Genomic DNA, 14,587 nt, shown 5'->3' with positions numbered 1-14,587 from the left:
ATCCAGGGTGAAATAGTGCATCCAGGGTGAAATAGTGCATCCAGGGTGAAGTAATGCATTCAGAGTGATGTAGTGCGACCAGGGTGAGGCAGTGAATCCAGGGTGAGGCAGTGCATCAAGGGTCAGGCAGTGCATCTAGGGTCAGGTAGTGCATCCAGGGTCAGGTAGTGCATCCAGGGTCAGGTAGTGCATCCAGGGAGGGGTAGTGCATCCAGGGAGGGATAGTGCATCCAGGGAGGGATAGTGCATCCAGGGATGGATAGTGCATCCAGGGATGGATAGTGCATCCAGGGATGGATAGTGCATCCAGGGATGGATAGTGCATCCAGAGATGGATAGTGCATCCAGAGATGGATAGTGCATCCACGGATGGATAGTGCATCCAGGGATGGATAGTGCATCCAGGGATGGATAGTGCATCCAGGGATGGATAGTGCATCCAGGGATGGATAGTGCATCCAGGGAGGGATAGTGCATCCAGGGAAAGGATAGTGCATCCAGGGAGGGATAGTGCATCCAGGGATGGATAGTGCATCCAGGGAAGAATAGTGCATCCAGGGATGGATAGTGCATCCAGGGAGGGATAGTGCATCCAGGGAGGGCTAGTGCATCCAGGGAGGGCTAGTGCATCCAGGGAGGGATAGTGCATCCAGGGAGGGATAGTGCATCCAGGGAGGGATAGTGCATCCAGGGAGGGATAGTGCATCCAGGGAGGGATAGTGCATCCAGGGAGGGATAGTGCATCCAGGGAGGGATAGTGCATCCACTTTCAAGACAAAGTACAGTTCAACCACAAAAAAGTAGTTTGATTCTGTCTTGCTATCTTTAATACCAAAATTCTTCTTATCCAATCATAGCACAGTCATGAGGTGTTCAATGAAAATCAGTCAAAACTATAACATAATCATATTCTATTATGACTTACTTTTAGCTTTCGACGTGCATTAAATTTCTTTAAGCAGTCGACAGTCTCCTGGCGGTGTAAATTAGAGGCCACACGCTCACGATTCTGTAAAAAGAAATAAGAAACAGTTTACAACAGATGGAAAGGATACGAAAAAAGATAAGTTTAAAAATTATTGCCTAAAAAATAGTGAATTTGATATTAATAACAAAACATTTATAGAGGGGTTACTATGGTAACTCGAGCAAGACTGCTAAAAAGGTAAATTTGATGAATGACAGAGAATTTACTGATGTATTAAATAAAACATGTGTACATAAGCGGAGTCCAGGAACAACAAATATAAATAGCTATAAATAGAACAAGATACAGAATATTCAGTACCTCAGGGGGTCAGTAATTTGCATAGATGGTTATGGGTTTTTTTTCACCTGCTTAGTAAAACAGAACCTTGTTCCAGGAATAACTTTAGTGAGTAGTTATTATTTATCATTTACCAAATATTTTAAAAATTTGTGTTTACTTTTAAACAAAACAATCCAATTATTTGAATGTGGTTTTATTTTTTTATGATTCTGGGGGGCTTTAATTTTCAATTTTATATAATCTTATTCTATTTCAATCACCAATTTGACAAAACTATCCGGGCTCTACAACGATGGTAGCAAATAGTAAATTTTAACAAATCAGAACTGCTTAACAGAAGTATATATTATATAATAGGTGAAATCTGCTAATAAATGAGAAATTGTATGTATTTTTTACATAATTTTCATATTCTAATCAACTGCCAGTTTCATATTTGTAGGTATTATCTGATGACCTTTGACCTTTGGTGGCTAAAGCTTAATCATTCACACAAATAAACAAACCTGCATAATTCTTTTTTTTTTGTGTTTTAAATTTGATCAATACCTTCAGCTGATAAGCTATGTAAATTTGGTTCAAATTTCACAAAGAAATTATAGAAAAATGCATAAAAATGTCCAAATTATGTAGAAAATGGGTAAATATGTCAATTTTGTCTAAAATTAAGAAAAAAACTATAGAGTAATACAGAAATGTGAGCAAAAATTTAACATAATTTTGGCGGGAAAAAGAATTAATGTAGAGCAGGATTATTATTGGAAAAAATGTTTTCAATAAATTCTGGAGGAGTTCCAAGAACTGAAATATTATTTTGTGAGATTTTTTTTTTCTGCCTCATTTCCCTACCTCTTTAAGATAAGAGCAATTAAACATTGGCAAGTAATTAAAACGCTGACAAACACTGAATACTCACGCAGATCCATGGGTGTTTGAGTGCTTCACATGCAGTTATTCTTTTGCTAGGTGTTACTTGTAGCATACTGTTGATAAGATTTTTGGCTTCCGGTGTCACTGTATCCCACTCAGGGGATGGATACTGAAAATAAATATCAATGAAATCGACAATGTTTAAGATTTATAAGAAGGAGGTATAAAAAGTTAACACCCATGTTCGTGTGAATTCCTGTTAACTTATCCCTTTGACTTTTATTCGCTTGTTTTTCATATTTATTGAAAAAAAATTGTTATTAAGAAATATTTTATCATTGACCTGTGTCCAAAATGAAATTGAATCCATTTGGTCTAAAATCAACAAAGAAATCATACACAAATACATAAAATTTGGCAAAATATTTCAACACATTAATGACACTATTTTAGTCTCAAAGTGCATGATGATTTTCTCACTCTGTCGGATGACAGTAATATTTTAGTTTTATTTAATAAATCATAAAAAAAATTTTCAGAAAGTTTCCTCCAAATCAGGCCCTAAAAATGAATCACAAATCTTAATTTTGTGTTAAACCGTTTTACTGTATGCAAGAGTCAAAACTATAGACAGATTACTGCTTGTTCTAGAAATATCTCAACAATCTAACAATGTTGTTAGTTAATGTACTAGTCGTACATGTACTCAAGGCAAGTGAATAATTATTTCAATTTGTGTTCTTGTGGGATAATGCATCAAGGTATATGCTATGTTCATATGGCAACATTCTACCAGAGCCGAACTACTGCTACTTCCACGAATTAACAACCCCGAGGGTTTAGTGGAGCCGAACATGGCTTGAGTCGAACGCGTTTACATGGCCAATTTTTGATGGCTCGAGCTGTTAGGCTCAGATAAAATGCTGTCGTGTGAACGTAGCAATAATTCTATTCCAACACCCTTGTGTTGGAATAGGACTATACTTTACTATAATATTCAAGAAATTAAACAATCATTATACTGTAAAATATTTTACTTTAGCTGGTATTATTTTCACTGAAAAGACTTTTTGGGTGTTTTGTATGGAATTTATTTTCACTGATTTTTAGCGAGTTGAATGTAAAATATAAAGAAAAGGTATATTCACTGGATTTTATTTTCGCTGAATCATTCCTTCAGCAAAAATAGCAAAAATTAATTCCAAGCAAAAATAAAGTATTTCGCAGTAATGATCATTATTACAAACCACCCTTTACATATGTAAACACTCACCACTAGAGGGCGACACACTACACTGATATCAATGAAATGTAGGGTGACTCTCATAAACTGGATTTAACAGCATTCAACAGGTGAAATAAACTATCCAAATGTAGACACTTTTACCAAGAGAAAAAATGTCTGTTTATCTGTACTATCATTTTTTTTAAAAACCAGGCAAGAGAAAGTTTTTTTATTGGGTTATTAAAATAAAAGTTCTTGATTTTTGAGGAATAAATTTTAAGGAATTATTGGTTTATTTTCATGAAAATTAATATGAAAATAATAATATTTTAATTGGCTGTGTTGCAAAAGAGGAAGTTATATTTACAATGAACAAAAATGTGCTGCCGGCAAAAAAACTTACATCATAAGCTCCTGCCTTTATCTGTGCATATAGTCTATGTTGGTCTTCATCCCAGAATGGTGGATATCCCACCAGCAGGATATAGAGAATAACACCTACAAAATAGAATAGTCTAGTATATCAATCCATTATACTGTAAATTAATCATTCGATGGTTTTTAATTTCACTATTTGCTGATAAGTAAAATTTGCTAAATTAAGGATCTAGTAGAAATAACAATATAAAATCACAGTTTTCCTACAAAGTTTGTGAACTTAAAACTGAAAATAAATATGAATGAAACAGAGAACGTTTAGGTTTTTTTTTAAGAAGGGTGTTGCACTTCGAGACATTATATGAACATGAGGTAAAATGATTGTCATTTCCTTTGTCAGAATTCTGGCACCAATCTCACCGATGTCGTAATTAGAAGTTACCCTGAATCACATAAACATGAGTGTTCATTTATCCATGTCAGTATGGTTGTTTTGCGCCCTCTATAGAACAATATAAACAATTTCTCAGTTACAAATGTATTGAGCATGACATTCATGCCGTGGATGACGGCAAATACAGATGAATAAGATTTCATTGTATTCATAAAATATCTGATAGACTTTTCTGCAAATCTAACAAGACATCCACAACACAGCATTTCCACTTTGGATTTTTGTGATCAAAACGAGAAAATGATAAAATTAGTTGGTATGGCAACAAATCTTGAAATATCCGCGCACTGAGGCTTGTCTGCATTGAAAGTCATTGCGCTTAAATCAGCAAATCAAATATCATTTTTATTGCTGTAGTTACACATGACACTTTACTTTGGAAGGGACTTTTAAATAATATTTTTTCATGCCACCAGTTCCTACTTTTCATCACAAACTCACAATATAGTCCCAGTCATAGTATGCACTTTTCTTCAGAAGATTGGAACAAAAATAGTCAAATTTGTTGTGCAAGAACTGAAAATTGAATTTTGTCTGTTGGCTCTAAAATTAGGGTTCATTTCCAGAAATATTGAAGAATAAAAAAAACAAAGCATGCATAATAATTTGGGCGAGAAAGTTTAGTGGTGTAAGGGTTAATGATGAATACACGAGTCAGTAAGAGGTGTTCTGCAGATTATACAAAATGAAATTGTAATTTAAACTTATTATTACCATGCCATGTTATTATGGGTTGGTGATGGCAGCCTGTGTTCAAATTTTATATTATTATTTTAGTATTTTACACGCATTGTATATGTCACTATGAGTCCTATATTTATTTTTATTGAAATACCAAATAATCAGTAAGAATCAAGTTTTCACTTTCTAGTTTGTGAGAACTTATTCTGCAAAGCACTTTTATTACTAATTAGAAATAAACAAGCAACTGTTATAGTTGGTAACCATGGTAACTTACCACATGCCCATATGTCAACTGGTTTACCATAAGGATCTTTTCTCAAAACTTCTGGTGACAAATATCCAGGAGTTCCAGCAAAACCTGACATGATAAAAACAAAAGTAAAAATATCCTACATGTATAACTAAACATGAAGCATTAATATAGCGCCACCATAAGACCACATCTAAGTTTCTTTTCTTTTTGTCTTTGTATTAAGACATACACCTGATGCTTTTGAGCCTTCTTTTTGTAAGAAAACAATAGGCCAAATCATAATTTTATCTTATGTATCAAAATTCATGGATGTTCAGACTCCCTAAGTCATCTAAAAAAGTACTCTCAATTTAGTGACAATACTTGACTGTGCGACTCTGGATATTGATGGGAAGCAGTGAAGCAAATAAAATGGCAGTCAATCTATTATGATGTCACTACCAGGTTATCAAGAGTAATTAAACTCTTGCTCGAAACTTAATCTGAAGGACAGTTAATAATTGGATCTGTTCTCATCTCTCACTTTGACAGGTATTCCCACGTACAGGGGAGCAGCTGGCAAGGAACCTTATTATACATCTTCTTTGGAAATGAATTGACTCATTTCTACTGGGACTTTTTTTTTACTATTTCTGCTTTATCTTGCCATGAAACCAATAAATTTACGTTATCATTGATATTACACTCCTGAATTAGCGCAGTGAAAGGAAACTAAGAAGAGGAATCTTAGATGAATTTTTAACTTTGATTGAAGGAGCTCCATTTAAAAGAAAAATATATTCTGTATATTTCCAATATTAGTAAATTTTCAAGAAATCAATACAATTTATCTCGACAATACTGTATTTGCTTTATTAGAAGGGCATGTATGCCAACAGTATTTAATATGCTGGATTATTAAAATATGGCTAATTTTAATCATAGACACACCTACTGTAAAATCTGTATTAGAAACCGTGGCTTCTATTAAAATGGTACAATGCAACAGAGGGGATGCGGCTTCTATTAGAGCATCTACACATATGAGAAATGATGAATTTTTGGTTCTCAATTATTCAAAAACAATGGGTGCGACTTCTATTAGGGATGCGGCTTCTAACACAGATTTTACGGTATGTCATTTACGCAAGTACATGTGCTTCTAATAGAGCAAATACAATAATATTGTGAGTTAACTCTAGGGTTTTTATGTTACTTTAACCTTTTTACTAACAGTTTGCTCTTTTCATCACAAATTCAGAAGATTTGGAAAACTGAAAATTGACTAAAATTAGAGATTAGGGTTCATTTCCAGAAATTTTGAAGAATATAAGAAGAAGTGCAAAAAAATTTGGTCAAAAAGGTTTGGCGGTGAAAAGATTAAACATTATTTTGCCAACCTGGAATCATGGACATAATATTACACTTGGAATAATAGACCATTTTCCGTACACTGCGAGAATCACGCAAAATGCGTGAAATCGAACGTAAAAACAGGACAAACAAAGGTCATAGCGTCGTAGTCGCGTCAAACATCGCGTGGGATTCGACAAACGCGAAAGTATTTTGGGGACATTTCCATGCTTAATAATGTGCTGTCCACATTTGATGATAGGCAATTTCGATTAAGTAAGGGTATTCGGAAGCAATATTCCTCTCTCGAAGATCAGCCGGTCAATGTAAGCTACGAAATAAAGAAATTCTAGTTTAAAATCAAATCGTTCGATTTTTGTGGCAGACGTTCCACGCGCGTCTTTCATGCATCTCGCGAGATGCATGAAAGACGCAAAATTAACTCTCAACTGTTCAGCATTTTCTCTCATTGTACGGAAAATCATCTATTGTGACTGCATCATTGGATGGTAATTAAATTCTCTGTAAATATGGACCATGTTCAAGAGTACTAGTAATAAAAACAGACTCAAATCTTAATTGTTGAGAGCGAGAGAGCCGAAAGACTACCCCCCCCCCCTCAAAAAATGTTCCATTTTCTTCCGTTCTCTCCCTTCATTGTGTGGAACCATGGAATTTGGTTGCTTTGACACAAAAGAATGGAACAATATTTGATGGGCAAAAAATAGACTTATGTCTTTCGCTTTTTAGAACTCTGCTGCCATTAGTGTCTAATGTTATTAAATCCATTGTTGGTAAACAAGAAAGTAGACATTAAAACACACACTCACCAAACCAGGCTTGCTGTTCTCCTTGGACTTCTATAGCAAGTCCAAAATCGGCAAGTTTTACGGCCGCACCCTTGGCTTTACTCGCGAGCAGAAGGTTTTCAGGCTGAGAAGAAACAAAAGTATTAGGAAATAAAATGAGATGTTTATCAGGACTTGACATTATGTTGTTTATTTATTTACTATAGTTTGTTAGGGAAAGTAAGCAACTACTGTTAAATCTCTATTAGTAGCTGCATCACTGAAAATTGATCATTTTTCATATGTGCAGATGCTTTAATAGAAGCTGCATCCCCTCTGTTGTATTGTATTATATTAATAGTAGTGGCATTTTATAGTACAGATTTTACAGTAATTCAGTTGTCTGAATGGTGATTTTACTTGATCCGGCTATAGGACTAGCTGAAAAGCTGTAAATCACCAATTACTAAAGGTCAAGTATCATTTAACATGTCACCTGATTTCAGTCAATCAACAAACATCAATCATCACAATGTAAGCTTAGTTTTATTATCAACTATATAATGTATTTATTTATTTATTACTCGGATCAAAAACCCAATCACATTCCATAGATCTAGCCCATCCCAATCACAGATGGTAGACTTGTCTAGCTTAATCCAGGTGGTATAGCACCCTGGTCTAGCTTATCCCAGTGGTACAATGCCCTGGTCTAGCTTACCCCAGGTGGTACAATGCCCTGGTCTAGCTTACCCCAGGTGGTACAATGCCCTGGTCTAGCTTACCCCAGGTGGTACAATGCCCTGGTCTAGCTTACCCCAGGTGGTACAGCACCCTGGTCTAGCTTACCCCAGGTGGTACAGCACCCTGGTCTAGCTTACCCCAGGTAGTACAATGCCCTGGTCTAGCTTACCCCAGGTGGTACAATGTCCTGGTCTAGCTTACCCCAGGTGGTACAATGCCCTGGTCTAGCTTACCCCAGGTAGTACAGCACCCTAGTCTAGCTTACCCCAGGTGGTACAGCACCCTGGTCTAGCTTACCCCAGGTGGTACAATGCCCTGGTCTAGCTTACCCAAGGTGGTACAGCACCCTGGTCTAGCTTACCCCAGGTGGTACAGCACCCTAGTCTAGCTTACCCCAGGTGATACAATGCCCTGGTCTAGCTTACCCCAGGTGATACCATGCCCTGGTCTAGCTTACCCCAGGTGATACCATGCCCTGGTCTAGCTTACCCCAGGTGATACCATGCCCTGGTCTAGCTTACCCCAGGTGGTACAGCACCCTGGTCTAGCTTACCCCAGGTGGTACAATGCCCTGGTCTAGCTTACCCCAGGTGGTACAATGCCCTGGTCTGGCTTACCCGGTTGGTACAGCACCCTGGTCTAGCTTACCCGGTTGGTAAAATGGCCTGGTCTAGCTTACCTCGTTGGTAAAATGCCCTGGTCTAGCTTGCCCAGTTGGTACCATACCCTGGTCTAGCTTGCCCAGTTGGTACCATACCCTGGTCTAGCTTACCCAGTTGGTACCATACCCTGGTCTAGCTTAGCCGGTTGGTACCATACCCTGGTCTAGGTTACCCGGTTGGTACCATACCCTGGTCTAGCTTACCCCGAGTGGTACAACACCCTGGTCTGGCTTACCCAGGTGGTAGCAGATCCTGGTCTAGCTTACCGCAGGTGGTACAACACCCTGGTCTAGCTTACCCCAGGTGGTACAACACCCGCTAAGATTTCCTCAGGTGCTAGGATTATTGAGGTTTTACACCAGGAAGTAAAGAAATTAAAATCATCTGACTATTATTTAAATACCATAACTTTTCCAAAATATCAAATATGACAAAAATTGATTGGGCAGTTTAATAAATAGACTTCTATGACTGTCCAATCAGAGACATTTTCTTATAATCACAGAAATTATTATTGTTAACATAAAAGCAACCATCTACATGTAGGTATTCAAAAAAGGAAGTTCTGACAGTTATTTCATTATAATTTGTTTGTGTGGAAGGGTGTTTGAGTTTTCATGTTTACTTAAACACTCAAAAAAGAAAGCAAAAATTAAACTGAAACTATGATTTTAAATAGTTGTTTTGTTTTTATTTCCATATCAACAGAAGAAGTGTTATAGCAAAAACCAATAAAAAATTCAAGATATTAATGTTACAAACTAAAAATAATACATCAGTTTCAGTATATTTAAAAGTAAACAAGCAGCCTGTCGGCTGAGATAGCTCCGCTGTTAGCAATGCACATTTCAATTAAAGAACTGAAGATATCATTAGAAAATGAACAATATGTATAGTATCAAAGCAAAGGACCTTGCTGTTTTCAACAAGAATTCAAAAATATCACTTTTCACCAAAAATGACAAAAATAATCATCAAAATTAAGTAATTGAAGATATCACCACGAAATTAACAAGGTCCACATGTAATACCTATATATGTAATATAAAAGCAATCAGACTTGCAGTTTTTAACAAGAAGTCGAAAATCTCACTTTTTACCAAAAATGACAAAAATATTTACCAAAATTAGAGAATTGAAGATATCATTACAAAATGAACAAATCTGAGAGAGGTCCACATGTAGTACCTATATATGTACTATCAAAGCAATTGAACTTGCGGTTTTTAACAAGAAGTCGAAAATATCACTTTTTACTAAAAATGACAAAAATATTCACCAAAATTAGAGAACAAAAAATATCATTACAAAATGAACAAATCTGAGAGAGTTCCACATGTAGTACCTATATATGTAATATAAAAGCAATCAGACTTGCAGTTTTTAACAAGAAGTCGAAAATCTCACTTTTTACCAAAAATGACAAAAATATTTACCAAAATTAGAGAATTGAAGATATCATTACAAAATGAACAAATCTGAGAGAGGTCCACATGTAGTACCTATATATGTACTATCAAAGCAATTGAACTTGCGGTTTTTAACAAGAAGTCGAAAATATCACTTTTTACTAAAAATGACAAAAATATTCACCAAAATTAGAGAACTAAAAATATCATTACAAAATGAACAAATCTGAGAGAGTTCCACATGTAGTACCTATATATGTAATATCAAAGCAATTGGACTTGCGGTTTTTAACAAGAAGTCGAAAATATCACTTTTTACTAAAAATTACAAAAATATTCACCAAAATTAGAGAATTAAAGATATCATTACAAAATGAACAAATCTAAGAGAGGTCTACCCAAGGTACATATACACCAAGTATCAAAGCATTCAGGCTTGTAGTTTTCAAGAAGTCAAAAAAGTAAAACATTGACACAAGACGACGGACGCCGCCGGACAATCACTCATATGATAAGCTCCGCTCGACAAAGTCGACAGCGGAGCTAAAAATTCCAATCTCAGATATTTAAAAGATTGTACCTGATTGGCTACCTAACTCTAACACGTAACAGTTAGACCAATCGGAGAGCAGCTTGTTTGTCAACTGAAATTTCTGATATTTATCACTGTAAAAGCGTAAAGTAACCCCCTTACCTTCAAGTCTCGATGAATGACACAGCTTTTATGGATGTATTCTACTGCCTCAAGTATCTGCTGAATGCAGTGACTGCTACAAGCAAGAGAAAACTGATGCTAAAAAATAACATCTAAAAAACACCCACCTTTAAATCACGATGAACAACCCCGTTTTTATGGCAATGGTCCACGGATTCAAGGATCTGCTGAATACAGTGACTGCAAGACAAGCAAACATGAACACAAGATCAAAACGACACAAAAAGCACGTTACATCACCACGTGGCGAGCGAGCTTGGGAAGGATACCAGGATGAGGAAAAAGAATGTTTCAGGAAACCAGGAGACACAGTGGATGGGAAATAAACATCAAATCCTTGATATACAAGTAGTAAAAACAAGAATCAACTTATTTTCTGAGCATGTTGAAGCCATTTCAATTCTTTAATTGCTAAGGGCAAAATAAAAAAAAATCTTGGTCAAAATTGTTTTCTAAAATCAATGTATGCAGACAGGTTCTTATTTTATTTTAAAACTGTCACCGAATTTGTGATTTGTTTGAGATTTACTTACATATTTACTAAAATTCATGCACAAAAAAGCTGCGACACATGTGGTTACCAAAAATATTTTGTTTATCTGACCCAAAAAAGATTACATATTCTGTCACTTAAACAAGTTTGATAGATTCAGCATCAGTGTTGCTGGTCACGCTCAAGATTGATCCTCATCAAAACACAATTTAATTTTCATGGAATACATTGTATAATCATTCGGTAGCGAGATGCAGTGGGGTATAAATCACCATGACAACCATTTGACATGCACGTGATACAGTAAAACAGCATGCAATAATATTGTATAACCACAAATATTGCCATAGACTAGGAAATCAGTTGCTTGTACAACATTTGATTGAAAAAAAAACCCAGTGATGTGACAGAAATTCACTGGTTGCGAAACGTGCTGGGTTGTTGTCTGTTAACGCAACTAGGAAGGAATTGGGACCAACAGTGTACTTATTTAAGCTTTGAAATACCATACTTCAAAAATACCATGACCCCTTAACTGTTAGATAATTGTTGTAAGTCAGTCCCTAGCTGTTACTATTGGTACATGGTTAGGGTGCCTTATGTTGAAATGTATTATGTCCCTTAGATCAGAGAAACTTTGTAACAATGCTTGTGACCCCTTAGGTTTGAGATATTGGCACTCTGATATGACCCCTTAGGTCAGTAGAATTAGTGATTATACACATAGATAGACATGTAAATACTAACCTAGCGTCTGCTTCACTATAGTACTCCCTGGCTACTATGTCTTCAAATAGCTCACCTCCGGTTACCCTGCAAAATAAAAAAAAAAAAAAAAACGATAATTATTAAATTCAGTTCAGTCCACTTTTGTGAGCTTCCCTAAGAGGAAATGAGAATATTAAAATCAACAATATTCAAATGACGAAAAAGGAAGTCCCAGAAGAGATATGTACCAATAATGTATGTGAGTGACACTTTTTTAAATTTTAATAACATAACGATAAATACTCCCAAATATCATCAGACACATGAAACTTAAATAAACCTATATTACTTTTCGTAAGTGTACCCTCTAAACAGAACTGATTTTGTAGGGTTCGTAGGTCACAATGCAATTTCATAAATCAAGTTGGGTCACCTTGGTAACTGCTGGGGAAAGAGGTACATTTAGTCAATAAAAAACAAGCCATGCATGTCACAGTCCCCATTAGTTATAAAATTTAAGCTATATAGTTTTGTATATAGTAATACACTTTGAACATAAACAACTTGGAGACATGGACCCAGAAACTGATGCTTCAATATGATGATTTTTTTGACATGATTTGATTGACTTTCAGTCATCTTGCTCTGGAACAGCACCAATTAAAAAAAAATGGCCACCAGTAGGCCATTTTGAATCCAGTCTCTGAACGGAGACTAATAAAGATTGAATCTGGCAAGAGTGAAATTCTGAATGCATAAACACTAGATAGATATGATACTTTACTTTCTTCATTTTCACACTTATTTTTTTTATAAAATGTGAAATCTATAATTACCAAATTATGCAACTATAGTAAGTTGTTTTTGAAGATTACTATATCAATGTACGATTTTCTGTTGAGTCAACGACGGACCACTTAATGAGCACACATGAAACTATTTGTGTCATTAAAAAATCTCTGGCCTCACTGAAGTGTCATATTGGTTCAGAGGATACAAGCCAAGATGACAAGTCACTGACTCAAGATTGTACAGTTAATCATAACTATGGTCAATTTTTTTTTTAACTGTTGATGAAAAAAATTGGTGAAATTTTTTCTCAATTAAACAAAGTTATAAACTCATAAAGTTGGATATACTTACAGATCAAAGACTAAGTAGTGGAATCCTTCCTCAGCAATACTATCATGTAGTCGAACTGAAGTTGAAACAAACAAACAAACAAACAAATAAATAATTGATCATTTCAGAACATTCAATGCCCAATAAATTTGCTGATCTACTCATATATGAAACGTATACATGGCGTCTGATCTGTCAAAATACCACCTGTGAGCATGAATAACATGTCAATAAATGATGCGTTGCTAGGAGACAACTAATGTATTGGATTATGTTGGGGAAAATACAGTCAATTTTAGACAAAATCAATCGTCTAATGTTGATATGATGGAATATTTTGAGAAAAATATAATTAATTATATTTAATTTTGATTTGTTAAAATATGTAGAAAATAAGTTTCAATGCACCATTTGTGAACTTTCTTTGGTAAGACCATAACTAATGCACTGTTTTGTATTTCAAATTATTGTTTATATATGTATGCGATATGTGTGTGATGAACATATTGAATAAATTAAACTAAAAAATTACAGTCAGCATCCTTCATGATTGTTATCTTGTTGGAATATGTCGAGTAAAATACAATCGACAACTATTTTTGAATATTCAATTGTTAGAAAACATTGAAGAATTTCCGCAAAATAAATTTGAGCTTGATAAAATCCACTAGACTAGACAAACATATTGTTGTTCTCATTTTCACATAATATATTCATGAAGTCATGATGGCAAATCATGAATTATTAATGCAATCATGGATTATTAAATATCAATAAATCTGATGAAATTATACAAGATAAAAAGATAATGAGACAGGATTCATGCACTTCAATAGACTGTCAGTTTTCTATCAAGTCTCTGTTCAGGAGAAAGGGTTTTCTTCGTAATAGTGAATTACGACACCACTCAATCTCTCCAATTCAAGTCAAACTAATTACCAGGCATTCACCAGAACGTTGACTGATTGTTAACTTGTCTCAGAGTTGGTACAAAGAATCGCAAATAATTATTATTAGTAAATTATCAATTATGAAGGCAAGCATCGATAATCGGAATGCCAGGTGGCTGCCAATATAAATAAGGCCAGAGAATTAAATTGTTTGTTTCGCACAGATAAAAATACCTTTAAATGAATAGTTTCCCAACAACTAAAATGGCACAGGACGTCATCAGCAACTAAAAGATCATCATCTCCGTTGCTATGCCTACAGGGTCTGTGTATTACCGTATGTTTCATTATGCACATGTACATTTGCCAGTCGACGGGCATACTGTTAATTCTACATCTTGCATTGCAAAGTTTGGCTTCTGTGGCAGTGTTAAACAGGGTTGATGTACGGCCTAGTTTTTATGAATTGAAGACAGATACCAAGGAGGTCTGTGAATTTGGAATTTGACTCTTAGTAGATGTAACTTTGAAGCAAATCAAACTTCATGAATAGCTGTCGCTAAGCATATCTGAAGACGTTAGATTCAGGT

General features: G+C 35.2%; 1 protein-coding gene across 2 annotated transcripts in view; it reads right to left on the bottom strand.

The window, feature by feature from the left end:
• LOC100371971 (calcium/calmodulin-dependent protein kinase type II delta chain) overlaps positions 1 to 14,587 on the bottom strand; it is a 115,874-nt gene that overhangs the window by 41,952 nt on the left and 59,335 nt on the right. For both annotated transcript variants that reach the window (XM_085493925.1, XM_002734650.4), the window contains exons 4-11: positions 13,129 to 13,183; positions 12,025 to 12,090; positions 10,892 to 10,964; positions 7,297 to 7,399; positions 5,156 to 5,239; positions 3,769 to 3,863; positions 2,187 to 2,309; positions 926 to 1,009 (exon numbers count right to left, since the gene is read on the bottom strand). In XM_085493925.1, the coding sequence (XP_085350051.1) occupies positions 926 to 1,009; positions 2,187 to 2,309; positions 3,769 to 3,863; positions 5,156 to 5,239; positions 7,297 to 7,399; positions 10,892 to 10,964; positions 12,025 to 12,090; positions 13,129 to 13,183 (683 nt within the window). The remainder of the gene's footprint in view (positions 1 to 925; positions 1,010 to 2,186; positions 2,310 to 3,768; positions 3,864 to 5,155; positions 5,240 to 7,296; positions 7,400 to 10,891; positions 10,965 to 12,024; positions 12,091 to 13,128; positions 13,184 to 14,587) is intronic.

The sequence above is a fragment of the Saccoglossus kowalevskii genome, chromosome 19 (genome assembly GCF_978046115.1).
Source record: "Saccoglossus kowalevskii chromosome 19, keSacKowa6.1, whole genome shotgun sequence".
In the NCBI taxonomy this organism is placed as follows: domain Eukaryota; kingdom Metazoa; phylum Hemichordata; class Enteropneusta; family Harrimaniidae; genus Saccoglossus; species Saccoglossus kowalevskii.
The sequence above is the reverse complement of the archived record's forward strand: the minus strand, read 5'-3'. Positions and strand labels throughout refer to the sequence as shown.